The sequence below is a fragment of the Psammomys obesus genome, unplaced genomic scaffold, assembly GCF_907164565.1.
Source record: "Psammomys obesus unplaced genomic scaffold, mPsaObe1.curated_primary_1811, whole genome shotgun sequence".
NCBI lineage: Eukaryota > Metazoa > Chordata > Mammalia > Rodentia > Muridae > Psammomys > Psammomys obesus.
Window position 1 is genome coordinate 12716155 of NW_026585644.1, and position 23220 is coordinate 12739374.

At 42.5% G+C, this 23220-nt stretch overlaps 1 protein-coding gene across 2 annotated transcripts in view; it reads right to left on the reverse strand.

Moving 5' to 3' along the window:
* Slc26a3 (solute carrier family 26 member 3) overlaps positions 1 to 23220 on the reverse strand; it is a 38608-nt gene that overhangs the window by 5062 nt on the left and 10326 nt on the right. For both annotated transcript variants that reach the window (XM_055624745.1, XM_055624742.1), the window contains exons 4-18: positions 22027 to 22137; positions 21633 to 21793; positions 17395 to 17559; positions 16033 to 16185; positions 15340 to 15422; positions 12225 to 12372; positions 12001 to 12114; positions 11820 to 11897; positions 8233 to 8328; positions 6678 to 6784; positions 5300 to 5369; positions 5117 to 5209; positions 3893 to 3988; positions 3146 to 3379; positions 861 to 915 (exon numbers count right to left, since the gene is read on the reverse strand). In XM_055624745.1, the coding sequence (XP_055480720.1) occupies positions 861 to 915; positions 3146 to 3379; positions 3893 to 3988; positions 5117 to 5209; positions 5300 to 5369; positions 6678 to 6784; positions 8233 to 8328; positions 11820 to 11897; positions 12001 to 12114; positions 12225 to 12372; positions 15340 to 15422; positions 16033 to 16185; positions 17395 to 17559; positions 21633 to 21793; positions 22027 to 22137 (1764 nt within the window). The remainder of the gene's footprint in view (positions 1 to 860; positions 916 to 3145; positions 3380 to 3892; positions 3989 to 5116; positions 5210 to 5299; positions 5370 to 6677; positions 6785 to 8232; positions 8329 to 11819; positions 11898 to 12000; positions 12115 to 12224; positions 12373 to 15339; positions 15423 to 16032; positions 16186 to 17394; positions 17560 to 21632; positions 21794 to 22026; positions 22138 to 23220) is intronic.

A 23220-nucleotide genomic window follows, 5' to 3' on the forward strand; every position in this document is an offset into this window, starting at 1 on the left:
AGATATGATGTGGGTTGGAGATACAGTCCGGGGATTCGTTAACACATGGAAGAGATTGGCTAGGAAGGGTTCATGGAGTCACCATGGTAGATTTTTAAGACTGAAGCCTGGGGAAAGCTGAATGCTAGGCTGTGGGAGTAGCCAGTAGGGAAAGTGTGTTGCCACGAGAGAGGAGGGAGATATCCAAAGGAATGGGCTCAGGAATCAAGTAAGGAGAGTCTGAGGTCAAATGCTCAGGCAGGCTTCAGCTAGAGAGACCTTAAGAACAAGTCTTTAGTCTTGATAAATTGGATATCACCCTTGGATACCTTTGGCAAGAATGGCCTTACCAGCACAGGGAAGCCAAAGCCAGGTTGTTGTGGCTGAAGAATGCAAGGAGCCGAGGAGACAGCAAACAATGTTTCCAGCAAGTTCAGAGCGAAAAGTGGTTAACACACTTGCTCATTTGCTGTATCAATGAAATTAGGACCCAAATCATAACATTTATTTAATCACATGTTAATAACAAAACGTAAGCCTGTGGTTTCCATGGGGATTTTTATTGGCTCAAATAGAAATTCAGTCTCCTTCTTTGTGATCATATGACATAGTTATTCTTTGGATGGCCTGTCTGCATTGGCTGTGAGCCCGAGGTGACTGTCTGAACATTAAATGCAGTGAGAAGAACCAGGGCTGGGGCTGTTGCATGCAGCCCTGGTTCCATCTCCAGCACTGACAGAAGAGAAAACCCTGCTCCACCTCTAACCAGGCCTGATGGCACATTCCTGTACTACCAGCACTTGGGAGGCTGAGGCCAACCTGAGCTATGTAGCAAGATACTGTCTTAAAATAATAAACAAAAAAATAACAAATGAACTTACCATCGGTTCCAACAATATATACATCTACCTTGATCCTAATAAATTCTTGTAAAATCTGTTAAAACAGAAGGTACATCCATTTTAAGGAAGAGTTTTCACTGTGGCAACATAAACTATCATAGTGCCTTATGAGTGATTATTTTCCAAACCATTTACATATTTGAAAGAGTCAATAGGACTATTGTTTTTAACTAAGGTTAAAAACAAGGCTGCATGAGAAATATAAAATGAACCCTGAAGGAAAAAGCCTGCCTTAAAAAGAAATTAAACATTCTTGACAAAAGGATAAATGTTTTGTCTCAAACTTACAATATCACCTCTGATTCAACACAGTATGTTCTATGGAAATGACTAGAACTTTTCCACCCCCCCCCCCCTTGGGTTTTCAAGACAGGGTTTCTCTGTGTGGCCCTGGCTGTCCTGGGCTCACTTTGTAGACCAGACTGATCTCGAACTCACAGAGAGCCTTCTGCCTCTGCCTGCAGAGTTCTAGGAATAAAAGCTTGTGTCACCCCACCCAGCTAGAACTTTCTATCCATATAAGAAGATCACACAAACTAGCCCAAGTATTATTCAATGTTCCCGTCCATTGCAGCTGGCTGCATGCAGTCCCAAGGAGTAAAGGACTCAGGTTCCTGGTGTCTAAGCAAAAAGCAAACACCAGTGATGATGGGAGGTGACAAAAAGTAAGAGGAGGCTTTCATCCTTGATCAGGTTCGGGCATGAATACCACCACCATCAGCAAAAAGCACTTCTAGGCCTTCTACAGGCACATCTGAAAACTGCATTTTTTTTTTAAAGCTAGTTGGAATCTTTTCTCTTTCAGTTGTACTACTAGTATTTTTTTAATATGCATTTTTCTGAGCTAAAACAAAAAATATAAAAGAAAGAAAGAAGAAAGAAAAAGAAAGAAAGGAAGAAAGAAAGAAGGAAAGGAAAAAGAAAGAAAGAATTGTGTAAGTCACGTGATGTAAGTTGGGAAGCTAGGCTTGGTGGCACGCACCTGAGAGCCTTGCACTGAGGAAACAGGGGCAGGAGGATCATGGGTTCAAAGCCAGCCTAGGCTGTATAAGTTCAGGACACTCTGTGATTCATGACACCCAGGCTCAAAAAAGCAAAACAACCCCCCTCCCCCCAAAAAAATCCCAATAGCAAAACCAAATAGTAAAAATAACAAAAGGAAAAAAAATTAAGTTTATTCACTAAATTGACTTGTTTTTAAATTTGTGTTGAGTTCACCCATACTCAGTGGAGCTCAGCTCAGCTTAATTAGGCAGGTACCTGTGAAAACCTAAGAGAAGCAGAAACCAGGGTAGGGCTTATTAAATTCCCTTTGAGTTTTTCACGTCTGTTAGAAATCAGTTATAGAAATGCTGAGGGAATGATGAAAAGGAAGCAGGCCCCATTGCCATATTACACCATTTTTAAATCATGTGATTTTTATTTTTTCATATGGCTACTTAGTATAATTTAGTATTATACACACTTAATTAGCCAAGTGAAATTTCATCAGTTGGGATAAAAAAAAAAGCAGATATACCCACTGTTCTGTTTCACCGCAGACTCTCCAGGTCTCACTTGTTTTTAGAATAATGCAGACAGACACAATGCCCGTCAAGGTCTGTGGACACCAGTGATGCCCGGTTTTGAAAAGGATGTGAGTGTGTGTGGCTGCCTACCTGGAGCTTCTGCACACATTTTAAGTATGGATTCGGCCACCTTCAGAATTTTGTGCAGTTCCTCCAACGCTCCCCACCCCTGTCTGCTCCTCACAAGCTTAACTAAGGCTAAAATTCTAATTAAGTGTGTATTTCCAGGCTGGGGAGTTGGCTCAGAAGGCTCATGCCAGGGAGCATGAGGACCTTTGATCACCAGAACCCACACAAATAGTCAGGCTGGGGGGTGGCCTGGGTCTCTGGCTCCAGCCCTGAGGCAGGTATATGTGTGTGTTAGGGAAGGGGTGTGACACAGAGATGGGTGGCTCCCAGAACGCTTAGGCCCGAATCAGTGACTTCTAGGTTCAGAGAGAGGCCCAGGATCAAAACAAATGAACAAACCAACGAACAAGGAAAGCATCTGAGGAAGGCACTCAATGTTGATATCTGAACTCTGTGTGTGTGGGTGCATGTGTGTGCGTGCACATCTGTGTGTGATATGCATGGATGGTATTCATTTGTGTGTGTGTGATATGTGTGTGTGTGTTACCTAAAGGTGTTTCCTTCCATATATACAACTTTTGCCATTAGTAAATGATTCACTGATTCCACCAAGAAGACACAAATTACCGTTCTGAGGCCCCTCATTGAGGAGATGTCGAGGAAGGACACTGCTGAGAAGTCGAGGATGAGGCTGTGGAGGCTGACTTTGGGGACGGTGATGTTGAGAGGAAGATCCGCATTCCAGTCTATGTCAAAGGGCAAGTCTGCGGTGTTGATCGGCTGATCCAGTTCTTCTATCTGGTTGTTGTCCAGTTCTTCGTCGGAGTCTTTAAAGCCGTCAGAGGTGCAGATGAAGCCTTTCTGCAGGACAGGGGTAATCATGTGAGGAGTCCGGCTGTGAAATGTGCATCATGGACACACAGGAGCCCCTGAGCTTGGAGTCAAAGCTGGGTCAGCAACACGATTTGTAGCTGCGTTGTACTATTTGCTTTTGATACTCTTCCCAGGACAAAATAAATAAGTGAATAATATTTTTAAAAAGGAGATTTTCAAAGACGCCATTATAAAAATATGGCATTAGGGCTAGCAAGATAGCTCAGCAGGTAAGGGAGCTTGGCACAAGGCTTAGTTCAATCTCCAGGGATCACACAGAGGAAGGCAAGAACCAACTCCCAAAAGTTGTACTTTGACTTCCACATGTACAAAAATACACACACACAAATAAATGCAATAAACATGGCATAAGTTAACGCAAGGAATATGTTTAGCATTTCATTTAAAGTAATGGAACCAAGACCTTGAATTATGCTTTACTAAAAGTTTTTTTTTTTTTTTTTAACCCAAAACACATGGAAACGTGAGCAGAAAACTTACAGGTGTCACTTGTAGCAGGCCTTGTTTCTGCAGTTTTCGGATTTTCTTCAGAGCTTTATTGCGCTTGCGTAGAATTCGAAGTGGATTAAAGCCAACCTGAAAACCCAGTTGTTGTGTTACAGCGGAGCCAAGCGGCCTGCTGCTTACAGAACATGATGCCAATGACTGGCTGGGAGGGGCTGAGGGTTCAGGAATAATTGAGATAAAATGTTTTAAAATAAAATTGAGATGAAAGTTAAAAACAATACCAGCAACAATATTAAGACAGGGCTATGATTTGCTTAGCCTGCATGCAATTATCCAAGTTCTAAGATGTTCATACGGTTCAGAATTTACCCATAAATGATCCATAAATGGATTTAAGCTTTATTTTAATCTGGTTTGTGTTTGGACCTACAAATCTCCTAGGGGATTTGATTTTGTTGATTTTCTTTTTGTCAGGTATAGGTGGCACCTAATAAGACTTCTTAAGTTATTTTTATTCTATTAAAGGTTATGTGATTATATTTCTTTTCAGTGTATGTTAGTACAATTTTATAGTTCTGGTATTCAATTTGGGCCTCCTTAACAAACTAATCATTGTAATTAGACACAAAGTATGCCAAAAGGCATTTTTTTTAAGAATGATTAAAAAAAAAAAAAAAGAATGGATACCAAGCTTTTGTTTGCTTGTTTGTTTTTTTTTTCTTTTGAGACAGGGTCTCACTTCGTAATGCTGGCTGCCCTGGAACTTTCTCTCTCTCTCTCTTTCTGCAGAGCAGGCTGGCTTTGAACTCACAGAGATCTGCCTGCCTCTGCTTCCTGAGTGCTTTTGTTTCTTAACCTATAAAGATTGATCCTTGCCTTCTTTACCAGACTACTAAGTACTCATTGTCAATGAGCCAGTTACAGCTGCTCCGCTGCCTCCAGTGATGCAGCCAAACAGTTCACCCGTTTCTGACGTTGCTACCCCAAGAAAATGTCCTAAAACCCAGCTACCTAATGCCATGAGTGAATGTTCTGACTTTACAGCAGGATCTAAAGACAAGGATTCTATCTTAAGCCTCAGAGTAGGAGGCGTATTTTCCAACATATCAACGGGCCCTTTTAAGGTAGTTTTACCTACTCTACCTGTGTCTAAACACTGACACAGCTCAGATTTAACACACAAGGAGTCAGTGACCTTTATGTTAAAGAGGGAATGTTTCGCTTGTGATAGTCAGAAATTTTTTTTTTGAAACTTACAGCCTCAATAAGTTTCTGCTTGAAGAAACCAATGTTTGCAAAGTAGATCGGAGCTGGACATCTGAAAATTTTCACTCCTTCTGGCTCATACACCTATGAGACAGAGACGATGGTTAGATGAATCCCACCGCCTTCATTTGACAACATCTTAGCAAGTAAAAGACAACAGAAGGTCTTTCTTACGTCAGCATAATTTTTTTTATTCTTGTAGATGTTGCTCCTCCCGACGTTAGCCAGTGTGCTGCATTTTGGACTGCGGGGGGGAAAAACAAAACCCCGCCGCGTAAATCATTCCTGCATATGTTACACCCAACACTGATTTTTTTTTTTCTCTAGCTTATCAATACAGTCTTGCTTTTCAAAGTTTGAAGGTGTGGGGTGGGGAATCTTAATAGAGATTCTGGAGAGCAAACACCTTATCTCCATGTCCCAGAGCTTTGTAAACAGTGACTCTTCTTTACTATGTCACAATCTACAAAGCAACTCATAAGGCCACGGCAGTTCAATGCTAAATAGAACTGGTATTTGGTGAGGTAGGGTCCTATGCACTCAACTGTACAAACAAAAACATGGGGGAGGAAAAATGACTTGCCCATGTTTTTTTCTCTGTATTTGATGGACCTTGGATAATGAATCCAAGTCGATAAGAATACAAGGTATGAAAGAGGGAGAGACCAATAGGACTCATTTCCATGCCAGTTATGTTCCATTAGTCAAGGAATCATTTTAACGGTGGTAGCAACTTCAGTTTTAGCATTCCTGAATTTCCATTTCCCTGGCAGTTACACCATGTATTCCAGCTAGGCCATGTGACCACATGGTGGTGACACTACCTGACAAAGACTTAAAAAAAAAAAAAAAAAAAGCACAAAGATATTTGAACTGGATGGCTTTAAGACCCAAGAACGACAAGCTTTTATAGACCTTTTGGGATCGGGACGTCTTTGAGAAGTTCACAGAGCTAGCATTCTCAGCTGAAGAGAAAAGGGACCCCCCCCCAAAAAAAAAAAAGTCTAAGGCAACAACATTAAGCCTGTTAGGATGGAATCACGTCCTGGTCACAGGTGAGCAAAGCAGACTCAGAGATGCTTGCTATTTCTTTGCACCTGTATCTAAGCAGAAAGCAGTCAAGCAGCTGGTGTCCTCCTTGGGCTGGAATCTAGTGCTCCAAGCCTTTAGGTGGGGTGACTTGAGGAGAGTTATATTAGCCAGTCTTTTAAAAATAACCTTTTAGATTTCCTTGTTTTTATGTATGTGTATGAGTGCTTCACTTGCATGAATGTACCTGTACTACACGCACACCTGTTGTTGGAGGGGATTAGAAGGTGGCATTGGGTCCCCTGGAACTAGAGTTGTTGTGGGTGCTGGGAATCAAACCTGGGTCCGCTGTTAGAGCAACAAGCACTCTTAACCTCTGGGCTATCCCTCTCCCTCCCGGTCAGTCCTGATAGGTCCACATGCCTATCAAACACACTACTTTTACTCACTGACGGTTGTTTTTGCTCTTCTAATTGGGCAGGTGAGAGCCTGTGAGGTTGTACAGGGCACAGAGAACACTTACAATTGGGTCCTGAACACAATAGTTAAGAGCTGAAATGCCACACTTGCTGCTAGGCCCAGCCCGAGTCCCAGGACAATGGCAAAGATGAAGGTCATGATCCAAATCAACTGTGAGAAGAGAAAACAACTGAGTTAAGGGAGTACGGTGTTGTAACTCCAGAGCTAGAGAGAGCCTGAGCGTCTAGGGCCAAAGGCAGAGGTTGGAAGTTGTTATCTTGGGCCAGGGAACAAAGTATCTAGAAAGACATGTCTCAAGAGGTCATTTCATTTCTGCTGGCTCAGTGCTGGGCCACAGAAACTCAAGCAAATAAATGGAAAAGCTCTAACAGACAGTGTGTGTATTCCTATCTCATCCCAGAATAGATTCATGAAAGGGGATTGAGTTGTTGGAGCAAAAATTCCAGAGCAGTCTACTCTGACAACTCAGCAAATTAGGGCTTGGGTACAGCAGTGGTAGGACACTGGGCTAGCATATGGCAGGTCCTGGGTTTGAACCCTGGCACTGCAAAGAGAACAAAAACAAACAAACAAATGGAAAAAACCCAGCAGATTGACTGGGACAGCCTGTACTAATCTTAGCTTTGTACTATTGATTTAAGCAATGGCTATTATCATTAAAAAAATCAGTGCATTAAAAACCACACACAATGATCTATCAGGAACACAAGAGAACTGAATGTAGCTTATTACTTTATGCTCTTATATTGCCATAGGGTACGTCAACGAGGATTCTTATACTCAGACTTTGACCCTGATTAAATTATAAAGTCTGCTTTTTCAGACATGTAGGAGCTTTTGAAAAAGAATGAGTGTTTCCAGAAGGAATGTTTAGAATTCACACCCTCCGCTGGTTCTCTGGAGACTAACATATCATTTAACAAAGGGCCGAAACAGCATGCACCCTGAAGTTCAGAGCTCTGGTGTGGTGCTCAGCATAACCCAACAAGGTCGATGTCGACAGAGCGAAGGAAGGGCCCACACTTGTGTTCTATGAGACACTTTCTACTTTCAAGATCCCACCCATCTATTTATTATTGTTATTTTTTGTGTGCATATGAACTTTGTATGTGTGTGCTCGTGTGCCTTTCTGTCTTACTTCCCCTGGATGTCAGAAGAGCCTAATTAACGAATGCTAGGTTACAGGTATTTGTGAGTCTCCCAACATGGGTGCTGGGAACTGAACTCAGAACTCAGTGCCGGGCCATCTCTTTCCAACCTTATTTCTTGTTTTTGAAATAGGATCTCATCCTGAAGTTCAGGCTGACCTCTAACCAATGCTCTTTTTGCCTCAGTCTCCAGAGTGCTGAGACTACAGGCATGTGCCACCATCATTTTAAATTAAAAAAAAAAAAAATCCCATATAATGATCAGTTGAGCATGTAATTTCAAGATAGGAAATAAACTAAGCTTATTTGCAAACAGAGAAGTAGAAGCAAAATCTCACAGCATTTACAATTTAAATATAAACCTTATATAAATTTTTATGTAAATTTTTCATCAGCATTAAACTTACATTCTGATTTTTTGGTTTCTCAAATACCATTATATCTACTTACACAATCATATTTATCCTTTTTCCACAATCTGCCTATTTCAGCAAACTGCATCAGCATTCCCTTTAAGTTTCCAAGTGCTAAGGCTGCCAGCACAGACTGTGAAAGACATAAACCACAGATGTACTTTTAAGTTAATCAAATAAACCACATAGAAGCAAAGGTGAAGGCCACAGATAAGTCCCTGGGCAGGCCTCAAAGTATATCAAGGCACACACCCTTTTTCCCCGTGTGCAGTGCCCGATAGGGCAAGGATAGGGACTCTGACTTGTTTTCCTGCCGAGGTTGTTCCTTCCCAGTGAGCAGCTTTCTGTGACCACGCCATAGATGAGCTGAGGGCACTTACCATAGTCTATATCCTTCCTTCTTGCCATAGAGAGAGGCCAGTCTTAAACCCTCAAATGAATTATTCCCAAGCAAAGCAAAGATGTTTAAACAAAGACATCGGGTTGTTCTTTGAAAAAAAAAAAAAAAAAAAAAGAGGTTGGAGAGCTTGAGGTCGGTCTTGGACTGAGAACACAGACCTTCACTGGTGACAACCATCAAGGTGTTTTATAAAAGGAAGCTGATGATCAAAGAATGATTAAGAGAGGCTGGAGGCAGGCTCTGAGACCACTCAAACCATATCTGCCCTGTTCCCAGAGCGTTCTGCGGTAAATGGGTTATAGGAGGGGCTTAATGATTAGCCACTGCACGAGCAGGTACGCCAGTAAATGTATGTTTCCAAGCCTAGGAGTGCCCATCCACAGCACGGCCTCTTAGGAGGTCCCAACACCGGCAGAGCCCAGTGGTGGGCTCACCAACTTCTCCGATTGTTAACTCAGCCTGCCATAGTCTGCTCATCATCTCTGGTGGTTCACATACTGTAGTTAGTCTTGTAATCTCTGTTCCAGATTTTAAAAAAATGCTAAATAGTGACGTAGATGATGATCATTTGGGTCTAGCCCCATGGCAGGAAGCTTCCCTACCTACACCCCAGTTGGCTCCATTCTGAGCGCAGTGTGCGATGTGTGTGCTGTGGACTTTCACACCAAGAAAGCATAGCGACCAAAGGAAGCCACACAGGGCTTTCATTTTCATGTGAAGATTAAAGGGCCCAAGTATTTTAAATCTTTACAATCAACTATTTTATTTTAATATCTACTTGGTTCATTTGATTCACTGTGAGAACAGAGACTAGAGGTTTCCATGTAGAAGAAACACAGTCTTAGGTAACATTAAAAAGGGGGCTGGATGTCTCAGTGATAAAAGCACTGACTGCTCTTCCAGAGGACCCAAATTTGATTTCCAGCACCTACAGAGTGTCTCACTACCATCTATAACTCCAGTTCCAGGAGATCTGATGCCTCCTGCCAGCTTCCACAGGCATCGCGTGCGTGTGGTAAATAGACGACCTTCCTGCAAGCAAAACTGCCTATCCACATAGAGTAAAACGATAAAAACAGAGCGGAGCGTGATGGTGCACGCCCTTTATTCCAGCACTCAGGCAGGCTGAGGCAGGCGGATCACTGTGAGTTTGAAGCCAGCCTGGTCTACAAAGCAAGTTCAGGACAGCCAAGGCTACACAGAGAAATCCTGTCTTGAAAAAGAACAAGCAAACAAACAATCAAAAAAGAAAAACAAACAAAAAAAAAAAAACAAAAAAAAACAGAAAGTATGTCTGAATGAATGCCATCTAAAAAAAGAAGAAAATAGAATAAAATCATTACCAAATATCAAAAAAGTATTTTTCTATTGTCAAGGTTCTGGTTTTTGTTATTGTGCCACAGATATGAGTTGCCACCTCTGTGGTCACTGGTGAAGGGTATACAGGGCTACACAGTACAGTAGGTTTCCTATTTTCGAACGAGTTTAGAAAATATTCCAGTGCCTGGCTGGAGAGACCGTACCTTTTATTAGGCATTTCCCAAGCATTGTTCCACGGAAAAACAATTTGAAACCATTTACCGAGAAACACATATGCGGCAGAATGCTTGGTGACACAGAAACCACAGGCGAGGTGAGGTGGGAGGGGGGGTGATTTTAGAGTCTGCAGACACTTAGGAAGCTTTCCATACATATTCGGTAGTAGCCACTGCTACTGGCTGTTTTGACTTCATAGGATGAAAAAAAGCAGAGTCATGACTCAGGCCACATGAAGGGTTCCAGGCACAGTTGTACAGAGTTGATCCCTGGATTCTCTATAGCGGCTGCTTTGATTAACAGTCTAGGCAAAGTCCTTGAGTACAGAGAGAGAGGGAGGGAGGGGAGAAAGAGAGAGAGACAGAGACAGAGAGACCGAGACAGACAGAGACAGAGACAGAGTTTTAATGTCGGTTGTTTCTTCAGTGTCTCTCTCTACAATGATATGGGCAAGCAGAACTCACATGGAGGAAGCCCATAGGGCCTCTTCTTTATATAGAGGAGAGGGTGCAAATTTGTTTTTTAATTGAGCTATACACTTTAAAATTTTACTTTACTGGTGATATCTTGGCCTCTTTCATGATGTTTGTTTTGAAACTACAAATTTTGGTGTGTGGAAGACACGGTTTTAGCAAACAGTGCTCTGTGCTGCTTGGAGACAGATTCAGCCACAATGGTTTTTAGAAATGACCCTACCAGGAGTCCAGAGCCCTGGAGGTGAATACACATTCCAGCTACCAATCCACATGGAAGAAAGACCCAGATAGCAAACAATAGATATTGGTAGGCTGGATCCTACCTCTATGTCCTTTGTAGTCAGAGGTATAATGGGATGTTTGGCTAACCACATTAATGACTTCCTTAATCTTAGCGACCTGATTTAAGTACACCATGTGCCTTACATCATTTATTGTCACAGCTTCCCTGTAGGGCAGGTACCATTTCCTTCCTATTTTACACGTGGAGGGTTTGAGGTTCAGAGAGCTTAAAGCATTGACCTCAAGCCACACAGTAAGATGGTCATAGGGCTCCGGACTCATTTATATACACCTTTGAAATCCTAGTAACACCCTCGAGATGCACTTGTATTTACCATCATCTGCTTTCATAGGGGCTCTGTGGTTTCCAGGACACTGGGGCTATTTACAAGGATTAAATGAGACCAAAACAGTTACAGACAGGGAACTCGAGGGCACGAGGCATGTTCTGTGTCTGGCTGTTTACTCCCATCCTACAAGCCGACACTGTTGGTTTTGGAGTCAAACCAAACTCCTCTGTGCTGCAGGGTGTGTTCGTAAGACAGGTGCGGCGCTGGTAGCACCACTCTCTGCCTTAGATAGAGGGCCTGCTGACCCAACCCTTTAAGAAAATGCTCACTTCCATCAATCCCCAAAGCTGCAATGCCAGAGCACCTCCCTGCTTAAACATTAATTATGTTCTGCTCTATGCACCTGCGGAGAGTAGAGCAGATAAAGCAGTTTGGGCATCCACATTCCTGACATTCATAGAAGGCTGCCATAGAAGGAAATCTTTCTTGGTCCATACAGTGTTGACTAAGGAGAATATCTGTGAGTTTTTCAAGCACTCATTTTCCCTAGCTCAGTTTCAGAATCTGAGAGTTAAATTTAACACCTCAAGGAGAGAGATGTCTCTCCCCCCAACCCCGAAAAAAAAGAGAAGAGAATTACCTTCTGTAGTGGCTGCAGAAGGAACCCGATGGCCACAATGACAATCAGCACAATGACAGCTGAGAGAAGGCCTGCAACCTGTGAAGATGAGATAATTCTCAAGGCAGCTGCTGCTTCCCACGTGGCCTGTGTTCCCCCGTCGCCAGCAACGTGCTGGCCTCGCAGCAGAGAGGCTGGGTACCTGTGTTTTGCCGCCTGTGCTCTCCTGGACACCTGATCTGGAAAGGGCTGTGCTCCCTGCAAATCCTTGGAATGCCCCGGTGAATATGTTACTTACTCCCAAGGCAATTAACTCCTGCAAGAGACAAGGGGAGGAAGCTTTTTCTAAAGCGGTCTCTTTAAGAAGAATACTATTTGCGTGAAATAGTATATGTGGTTATGTAACCAGGCCCAGTGTAGACTTACCTGATTACCATCAATCGGATAATCGTATTTGAGGGAATAGACGCTGGCAACCGAAAAGGCCACTGCAAAGCCGACGATCGCGATGCCAAAGCTGTCGCCTATGGTGTCTCGGAAAACTTCCACACTGGGTGTAATAGGGGGCTGAAATCTGAAATCAAAAGCAAGCAAAACCATATGCCACCGACTTTCTCACAACCTCAAAAGATTATTGGGCAAATAAATGAATACAATCAGTGCTGAATTGTTTCTTTCTTTGAAGTATGGCCTAAAGAACTTGATTCCATTGAAAAGTTTGGAATTTCCCTTTTTACTGTGGTGAAGTCATGCTGCTGGTATTGGTAAAGGTTATAATCCAGCCTGACAATAATGGCAAGATGGAAACGATTTTGCCAGTGTACTTGGACGGTTGTCATGTGTTCCCATAGTCCCCTTCAGGCGACTGTCTTAGATTCTGCCTGCTGTCATGATGGCTTTCAAAGCATTGATCTCAGTGCTCTCAATAATTATCCATGGCTGAAGGCTCTTTGAGCAAATACAATTCTGGGACAAGGGAAGTAAAAATCTTCTTCCGATTGGTAACTTTTCATGGCGAACCCTGGTAGGCAGGCCTTGGGCTCTGCCCTGGGCTTTGACGAGCTGCTAGTGTCCACTATGCCCACAGGGGAGCAGCTTTTAGCTTAAGGTGATAAGAGCATCAGAGATGAGTGTGCACCGCAGGGGGTCTTTCCATGTTTATGCTCATACACTGGAGCAGTTTCGTACATTTGCTAGTTGTAATATAAAAGCCGCGTGCCTCAAGCAGCAGCGAACTACGAAAATGTTCAGCTTTCGTCAGCATCCGCTTCGGACCTCAGGCTTACCTGAAGTGCATAACTAGATCCAGTCAACCGTGTCTGTATTATTGTTTCATCTCTTATGTCTTTAATAATAAATACTCAGGTGTAGTCCTGAAAAAGTACTATTATTCCTTGCAAATTAGAAAGGTCGATTGCAACTTAGTTTTTAAAAATGAACCAGACAGCAGAGATACAATGAAAGGGCACATTTTATATCAAAACAATTAGGACCCTATCATTATTATAATTTGGCTTTTGTTTTGACTTCTCAGCATGACAGTGTGGTATGGCAGAGTTAACTGGCCAGACACCTTGGCTCTGCTTTCCCTGAGCCTGGCTCTTCATCTGTCCAATGACACGATCACACTGTTCTCCTGTCTTCACAGCTCTGTGTGAGTGTGGACACTGAATACCATAAAATAGAAGATGCCTGCTGTACGATGCCTCTAACACAGCTTCCTCCATGTTGTTCCTTTACCTCCTCAAGCACATCCCTTGGGCCAGGTTATGTGTACAGATTTGGTGTGTGCATATGTGACCCCCACCACCACACACACAATTTTTTTTTCTAAAAGTGGCATCTGTGTTAGTAGCAAACTAGCAAGAATTAATGATCATTATCTTGAGTAATAGTCTATTTTCAGTCAACAAAAATTTAAAATGCTCACTTGATCAGAAAAAAAAAAAACTGGCATGCATTAAGATGCATCATGTGCCTTGTATCTCATTTAGGTACTAAGCCAGCAAGTAGTAATGTTTGAACTCGAAAGAGATGCTGGCCACTGGCCATATGCATACATTCATTGAATGCTTCCAGGATCTTTACCCTTTTTGGCCCCTTTTTTATAACCAAGTTCTCGGAGGTAGCAGTTGAGTGAACTTGCCAAGGACGGGAGGGGTATCTGAAGTCAGGTGATTGAGGGCTGGAGCACTGAGCCTGGGTACTCCGTCACTGCCTCTCTGGAGAATTCATGGTTAATAAACATGAGCTATGTCCATCCCTGCCCCACACACCTGGTGGGGTAAGTGCACGGATAGCTGATATATTTACTAAATAAGGATTATCACTCAGTGATCTTAACTTTATCGTTTATTTTCAAAACCTTCCACTTCTGGCAAGATTCTCTTTGATTCTTGCATTTGTTTTCTGATGGGGTTTCTGTCTCCAAGTCAGTTAAATGAACTACAATCACTTGAAAATTACAGAGTGGGAAGAAGCCCAGAGACAGCTGTTCCCAGCCTTATTTCTCACAGTTTAAAAAAAATGATTTTTTTAATTAAGTGGAGCACATGAAGATATGCGTATATGTATATCTGTATAAATATATGTTGCTTTAAAAGCCACACATCTATCCGCTCTTAAAAGAATTCAGCTATATTAAGATGGATATAGATATAGTAACTGTGTGTATAATTTCTGTAAGTATCAAATACTTGTTAAGCTTAGAGAAAAGAAAATCAGTTTTTATTTCAAGAGGAAAATGGCTTTCCTTGGCAAGGAAGTCGAAAAGCAACCAATACTGTCTGTGGTTAGAGGTGAGAGAGAGAGAGAGAGAGAGAGAGAGAGAGCACAGCATGAGCCCAGCTCTCCTCACTTTCAGATTTCTGTGCCCAGCTTCCCGATTTCTGTACCAGCCATCCCTCCAGCTTTCCTGAGTGTGATCATGAGACAGGACAGAGCGTGCTGCCTGGGCTACTCAGCTGCTGTGCCTCCTGTGTGTCTGCTGGCTGTTGTTTACAGTAATTTGTGGATCAGGAAATCTGGTTTCAGCTGATTCCTTTTTATAAGAAGAAATGATTCTTTTTTGAACTTTCATTATGTTCCTGATTTTCACTCTTTTATTTTTTTAAAGGTGTGTGTGTGTGTGTGTGTGTGTGTGTGTGTGTGTGTGTGTGTGTGCCTGCCATCAGGGTGCAGATCTTCACTGAGGTCATAAGAGGAAGTCACATATCCTGGAAATGGAATTATAGGTGGTTGTGGGCTGCCATGAGGGTGTTGGGAACTGAACTCAGATTCTCTTCAAGAGTAGCAAGTGATTTTAAGTGCTGAGCCATCTCTCCAGCCCCGGTTTTCACTGTCATGAGTCCTTGGTTGCCTGGTTTGTGAGTTTTTTCTACAAGGAGACTCCTTCTAAGTGCTGAGGATCCTGAGATTCTTTTTGACTGCTTGCTCAAGAGAGAGGGTACACAGATTTCTTAAGGGGCTTGTATGATCCTTGCAACTACGGTTGCTTTCTTCACTGAGAGCTCAAAGATGCCAGCACTGAAGATCCACTTACCCAAGACTCATGTTCCCAACCACGGCCACACCAAACGTCTCTCGAAAGTTACAGCCATAGGACACGCCTGTTGCGATTACAGTCTGCAGAGTTCCAAATTACCCACATTAGAATGTGAGGTGTAACTAAGAGTCATACTTTGGAAAAAAAAAAGTAATTTCCCCAAACCCAAACCACCTAGGTGTCAAGCCTGACTATCTGAACTTGATCCCTGAGATCCACACAGAAGGAGAGGATTGACTCCTGTAAGTTTTTCTCTGACCTCCTCATGTTCCCAATATATATAATAATATATAAATAAATATATATATAATATATATATAATAATATAGAATTATATCCCAATAATATATAGATAAATATAATTGAAAGGTTAAAAAAATAGCCACTGCCTGGGCCCAGTTACATTTTTAAAGCCTCAGGGCAATTCTAATTTCCATGGGCATCACAGTTCAGGCCAGGAGGGTCTTCTTTTTTCTAGCGTGGCTGTGGAGGTCTTGCTCTTCCTACCTTGGAAAGAATAAACCCAGATAATGAGAGGAACTGGGAAATTCTGATGAAGAGAAATCCAACTACATATTAAACCCAGAAACTGGGAGCTAACGCCCGCCTCACGGCAATCTGGGGTACAGACAGGCTTCTCTCCTCAACACTCTAGATTGTAAAAGATACTCTTCTGCTGGCAATCATTACCATGATGAGTTCGATGGGGATGGGCACTGGAAGCTTGTTTCTGTAGCGCTGATTGATTTCTTTGACGACAAACACAACCACGAGAATAACCACAGATGTCACGAGATCTGCAATGTTAGTCTTCTGAATTTGCGTGAAGATTGACTCCAGGACCTGTCGTCAGAAACACAGATGCACTGACGTCCTATATGAATTCATAATTCAAACACATTTCTCTCCAAGACTGAACCCAAATCTAAGGTCTCACCCACACTAGGCAATAGTATTTTTTTAAATTTCATAGAATTTGCTACTGTTCTGTCTAAGGAATCATTTCTAGTTTCTGAGCATTTTCTTAAAGTACATCCTTTCACAATACAGACCTTCTCTGGGTCACATGGGAAATGCCTGCACCATGCAGACTAATTCTTGAAGGAAGTTGGGTTTTTATATCCACCGGCCCAAGACAGTTCAAGCAGACCTAAGCTAGATTTAATGTACACCCAATTTTGGAATACTTCTGTGGGGAGTGGGAGCGCTTGAAGCAGGTGCTATCTCAGAGTCCCAAAGACAATCCTGTGAGAAGTCCTGAGGACGTTACCTGCTGATAAGCGGATAGAACGCCACTGTTTTGTACTGCACTACTTCGCTAAGCCCCTACAGGCTGGACCAAAACAAAATGGAGTCATGTACGCTAAATGCTGCACAACCAAGCTGACAGTTTAAGGGAGCAGATTGATTCCAAGCATAACATTCTTTCACCCCAACAACAACAACAAAAAAGAGCCCAATCTAACTTAGTCTGATAAGGTAGTTGTCTCTGCTTTAATCCAAACTGGGATGGAGTTTGAGAAGGGAGAGTAGCTGGAAGTGACCTGCCATGAACCAATTACATTTCTGTTTTGTCCTATCTGATTCCTACCTTATCAAGCTCACTATTTCTCAGTGGGGTTTGAGACCAAATAAGACCATTCTTGAGGGTAACAGAGAGAGTTGTCAGTATCCAAAGTTCTGGTGAATATATCATAATAAAAAGCTGATCAAAAGGGAGAAATTAAGTATGTGCAAAAGCTGTCCCTATGCACATTTTAAACTTTTTTTGCATATATAATAATTTAGTGTGATATTTAACTGTACTGGAGTACAGACATGGAACAAGGAACTTCATGTACTTGTGTGTATGTGTGTGTGTGTGTGTGAGAGAGAGAGAGAGAGAGAGAGAGAGAGAAACAGAGAGACAGAGACAGAGAGAAAGACACACACACAGAGAAAGAGAACAGGCTGGCCTTGAACAGACACCCACGTGCCTCTGTCTTCCAAGTGCTGGAACTAAAGGCCCCTGTGACTGGCTTTCAGTGTTCTTTAAATGATAGGAATACTTACTTTGAAAATGGAGAAGGGGTCACTGTGCGCTGGGACGTTCAGCTGTAGCATGAATTTCAGTTGAGAAACCAGAACGTGAATGGCAGCTGCTGTGGTGAAGCCACTGATCAGGGACTCGGAGAGGTATATCACCACAAACCCTATCTGCAGAACCCCCAGGAGAAGCTGGAGAGAGGAGAACAAAAGCCTGTGTCAGTATAGAACAGGGCACATAAGCAAACCAAAGGCTTGCACCTGAGGTGCTTCAAAATGTCAAGCGCAGCCTGCGGGAACACTCCTTGAGGAAGCCAGTGCCTCTGTTTCCAGGCACACCTACCAGTCAGGACTCCTCTTGGCCTTCTCTTCCATTTGTCAGGCTACATGCAACATTATATTGCATGGTGTTCCGATAGTCCATAAGTCCACCATGCCTCCAGGAGTATCAGCCCCATCAAGAACTTCTTCCTTGCCTCCTCATTTTTAGGTGCAATATCTTCAGAAGACTCACCACGAGCCCTTTATGGCAAAACCTTACCTGGCATCCACCCTCATAAATGTGTTGTGGCATGCATGGATGAGTGGCAATTCACACCTCAAACAAGCTGCTTCACTTGCTTAGGAAACATGTGATGAGGGCTGGCGAGATGGTTCAAAGGGTTGAAGTACCTGCTGCCAAGGCAGATGACCTGAGTTCAATCTCTGGGGCCCATACAGTGGAAGGAGATAACCAATCCCCAAAAGTTGTCCTATGAACCTATCTCCTCCCATAAATGCATAAATGCAGAAAATAAACATATAACTGCATCCTGCATGTTGGAATTGTGAGGTTTTAGCCAGGGCACAAAGGTGCTTACTGTCCCCAAGGCATCATTGTTTACAGTGAGTGTGTTAAGTGTCCTCTGCTTCCCCTGCAAACTTGACCTGTCCCCCACACTCATGGCCCCAGAACACAGACAGAACTTCGGGTACACAAAATCCAAATTGGGTCCCACCATTTCACATTCAGAAATGTGTGAAAAACAAATGGCCACAGGTTTGTCAATAGGCTACATACATGCACCCTTTTACAACTGACGTTTCCATTTTTTTAAGAAATGGTTCTAAGCAATGATATCACTGGGACCTTAAGGAACATCTTGAGAAACCTAGGATATTTTCTCTGTTGATGATGGTGTTGGCCCTGGAGCTTGGGAATGAAGATGCAGTCTCACTGTAATCTTTTTCAGGTTTCTTCCCAAGTCTTTTATGTGGGTAGTTAGAAAAGCAAAGCACCAATTTCCTCCCAACTAAATCATAGTAGTATCTGGGCATTAGAAAGAAAAAACTTCCAAAGCTAGTGCCATTATATAGTCACATTTGATGACAATTGGATTAAGCATTGCTTCCTTTCCATGTATGCTTTTATCCTGCCGCTTTTATTTCTATCTAGATTGTGCTTATTTGTTTCTATCGAGATCATGTTTACCGTTTGGTTGTGGTTAATGACTCTTCCTAAATACTCAGAGACTCTGGAAGGATCTGGGAGGGAAGAGGAAGGGAGAGAATAAAATTAAGCTACGTAGGTGGGTCTAGTGCTGCACACCTGTAATCTTAGGGCCTTTCAGGGAGGCAGAGGCAGGCGGATCTCTGTGAGTTCAAGGCCAACCTGGTCTACAAATTGAGTCCAGGACAGCCAAGGCTACACAGAAAAACCAATAAATACATAAATAAATAACTTTTTTTATAAAAAAAAAATCAAGGTACATTATATAATTCTCAAAGAATTAGTGAGAACGTTATATAAAAATACTTTTTTTGGTTATTTTGTCTTTTTGTTTTGTTTTCCCAGAGCTGAGGACCAAACAGTGGGCCTTGCGCTTGCTAGGCAAGCGATCTACCACTGAGCTAAATCCCAATAAAAGAAGATATCAAAAGATGGAAAGATCTCCCATGCTCATGGCTTGGCAGAATTAACATAGTAAAAATGGCCATCTTACCAAAAGCAATCTACTGATGCAATGCAATTCCCATCAAATTACTAACACAATTCCTTACAGACCTTGAAAGAAAAAATCCCAACTTCATATCAAATAACAAGAAACTCAGAATTGGTAAAACAATCCTCTACAATAAAAGATCTTCTGGAGGTATCTCCATCCCTGATCTCAAGCTGTACTATAGAGCAACAGTAATAAAAACTGCATGGTACTATCATAGAAACAGAATGGTGGATCAATGGAATCAAATAGAAGACCCAGAAATAAACCCACACACTTACAGACACTTGATCTTTGACAAAGATACCAAAATCATACAATGGAAAAAAAAGATAGCACCTTCAACAAATGGTGCTGGTCTAACTGGATATCTACATATAGAGAAATGCAAATAGATCCATACTTATCACCCTGCACAAAACTAAAGTCCAAATGCATCTTAACATAAAACCTTAACATAAAACCAGACACACTAAACCTGTTAAAAGAAAAAAATGGGGAAGAGCCTTGAGATCATTGGCACAAGAGGCAGCTTCCTGAACAGAATATCAACAGCATAGGCTCTAAAATCAACAATCAATAAATGGGACCTTATGAAACTGAGAAGCTTCTGTAAAGCAAAGGACAGTGTCATCAGAACAAAACGACAGCCTAGAGACTGGGAAAGGATCTTCACCAACCCTATATCTGACAGAGGGCTAATATCCAGAATATATAAAAAACTCAAGAAGTTAAACAGCAACAGATCAAGTAATCCAATTAAAAATTGGGGAACAGAGCTAAACAGAGAATTCTCGATAGAGGAATATCGAACGGCAGAGAAACATTTAAAGAAATGCTCTGCATCCTTAGTCATCAGGGAAATGCAAATCAAAACGACCCTGAGATTTTACCTTAAACCCATCAGAATGGCTAATATAAAAAACTCAAGTGACAACACATGCTGGAGAAGATGTGGAGAAAGGGGAACCCTCCTCCATTGCTGGTGGGAATGTAAACTTGTACAATCACTTTGGAAATCAATTTGGTGCTTTCTCAGACAAGTAGGAATAGTGCTACCTCAAGATCCAGCTATACCACTCCTAGGCATTTATCAAAAAGATGTTCAAGTATACAACAAGGACATTTGCTCAACCATGTTCATAGCAGCTTTATTTGTAATAGCTAGAATCTGGAAACAACCCAGATGTCCCTCAATTGAGGAATGGATCCAGAAATTGTGGTACATTAGAATTGTAATTGTGGTACAATAGAATACTACTCAGCAATTAAAAACAAGGAAATCATAACATTTGCAGTTAAATGGTGGGATGTAGAAAAGATCATCCTGAGTGAGGTATCCCATAAGCAGAAAGACACACATGGTATATGCTCACTTATAAGTGGATATTAGGCATAACATAGGATAAACATACTAAAATCTGTACACCTACAGAAGCTAAGCTAGAAAGAAGACCCTGGGTAAGATGCTCAATCTTCATTCAGAAAGGCAAACGGGACAGACATCGAAGAAGTTGAAAATAAGGAACAATAAGACAGGAGCCTACCACAGAGGGCCTCTGAAAGACTACCCAGCAGGGTATTAAAGTGGATGCTGAGACTCATAGCTAAACTTTGGGCAAAGTGCAGGGAATCTATGAAAGAAGGGGGAGATAGAAAGACCTGGAAGGGTCTGGAACTCCACAAGGAGAGCACTAGAACAAAAAAAAAAAAAAATCTGGGCCTATGGGTCTTTTCTGGAGACTCCAACCAAGGACCATTCATGGAGATCACCTAGACCCCCTGCACAGAGGTAGCCCGTGGCAGCTCAGTCTCCAAATGGGCTCCCTAATAAGGGGAGCAGGAGCCATCTATTACATGAACTCAGTTGCTGGCTCTTTGATCACCTCCCCCCTCAGGGGAAGCAGCCTGACCAGGCCACATAGGAAGACTTGAAAAACAGTCCTGATGAGACCTGATAGGCTAAGGTCAGATGGAAGGAGAGGAGGTCCTCCACTATCAGTGGACTGGGGAAGGGGCATGGGAGGAGGGAGGGAGGGTGAGATTGGGAGGTAATGACTGTGGGGCTACAGATAGGATACAAAGTGAATAAACTGTAATAAATGAAAAATTATATTATTAAAAGAACTATAAAAAATTCCCCCCATAAAAACTTCCTATAGTCCACCCAATGGGGGCATGCAAACCAAAAATGGGGAGGAAGTCACAGAAGAAGAAGAAACAGAAAGATAGGTATAAGACAAACAGATTTTGGTAGAGCAATTACACTAGAATTGGGCTCACCTGGATGATTCCAGAAAGAACGGTTACTGATGCAGCCACCATTATCTTCTCCTGGTCCGTTGCATTTTCTGGAGAGCCTGAGAACTCTGGAGCAGTATTGGTAGCCGAGGCCACTCTTGTCACTACAACTCCCACCATCATACTCAGAACTGGAAACGGACCTAATTAAACAAAGGTAAATGATGGTCAGGATATGCCTTCCTATGCCTGAATTGCCATTCAACCACAAAGTTGCCTAAAACAAGGTACTGTGTACAACCAGCCTTAGCCCTAATTCTCATGGGAAACTGAGAGTCTTCCGAATGAGGCACACTTCGGAATTTACAGGGAGTTTCTAATAGAATTTATGAAGAGTGAACAAAATCAGCACGAATCAAGCCAGCGGTTGACTTACCCACAGATATGTGTCTAGAAGTACCCAAGAAAAAGTAGGTTAGGACTGGGAAAAAGGCCGCGTACAACCCATAGGACGGAGGGATGTTGACCAGCAGAGCAAATGCTAAACCTGGAAAGACAACAGCCGAGCGTTTAGTTTTCAGTAGGTTCTCCTAGTAGTTTAGATTGGGCGTTTGAAGTCACCACATTAACGCAAAATGTGTCAAAGATACAAACACAAGGACTAAAACTAACACTGTTAGAAGAACACAGGAGTATGAATCTTTGCAATCTTGGATCAGGCAACAGTCTCTTGGAAAGGATGCGTATAGCACAAGCAATCAAAGAGTTAAAAAGCCTGGGTGGGAATGTGGATCAATGAAAGAGTACTCACTGAGGTGAGATGCTCTGTGTTTAAGCCCAGCCCTGAAAAAACAAAAGCCTTCTTCCAAGGATGTGATCCTCAAAGACAGCAATGGAGTACTTGGCTAGCAGGCAGGGTGCCTTAGTTTGACTCCTCAGTACTACAAAATAAGAATGTTTGGGGATCTTGGCTGTAGCTCAATGGTAGTGTATTTGTCTTGGGTTTAACCTGCTCTCCTCTATGTCCACTAAAAACACAGGCAATGGCCATAATGGGTCATCTTTCAGGCTGGGCATGGTGGCACATGTTTGTAATCTTAGCATTTGGGACATGGAGGAAGGAAGTTCGGGAGTCTGAGGCCAGCCCTGGCTATATGAGACTCTGTCTCAACCTCCCCTCCACTCTCTAGTTTTAGAAACAAAAAGCGAAAGGACAACACAGAGAACGGAAAAGCTGCCGGCAAATATATATCAGATAAAAGTCTATTGTCCGAAATACGTAAGCAACTCTTGCAATTCCATAATAAAAGACACGGTCTGATGGCTCAGGGTGGCCTCAAACATGCGATATTAGTCAAACTCCTGACTCTCCTGCCTCCACCTCCTGGGTGCTGGGGTTACAGGCATGGAGCCTCACACTTGATTCATATTATGCTGATAACAGAACCCAGGGCTTTGGGCATACAGGGCAATCTCTGTACCAACTGAGGCACATATCCAGCCCTGGAAACCCAAGTGTTTCAAACATCTAGGAGAACTAGGGGTCTAGTCCAGTCATAACGTTCTTGCTTGGTATGTGTCAGGCCCTGGACTTGATCACCAGCACCAAAACAAACAGAACAAAAGGTAA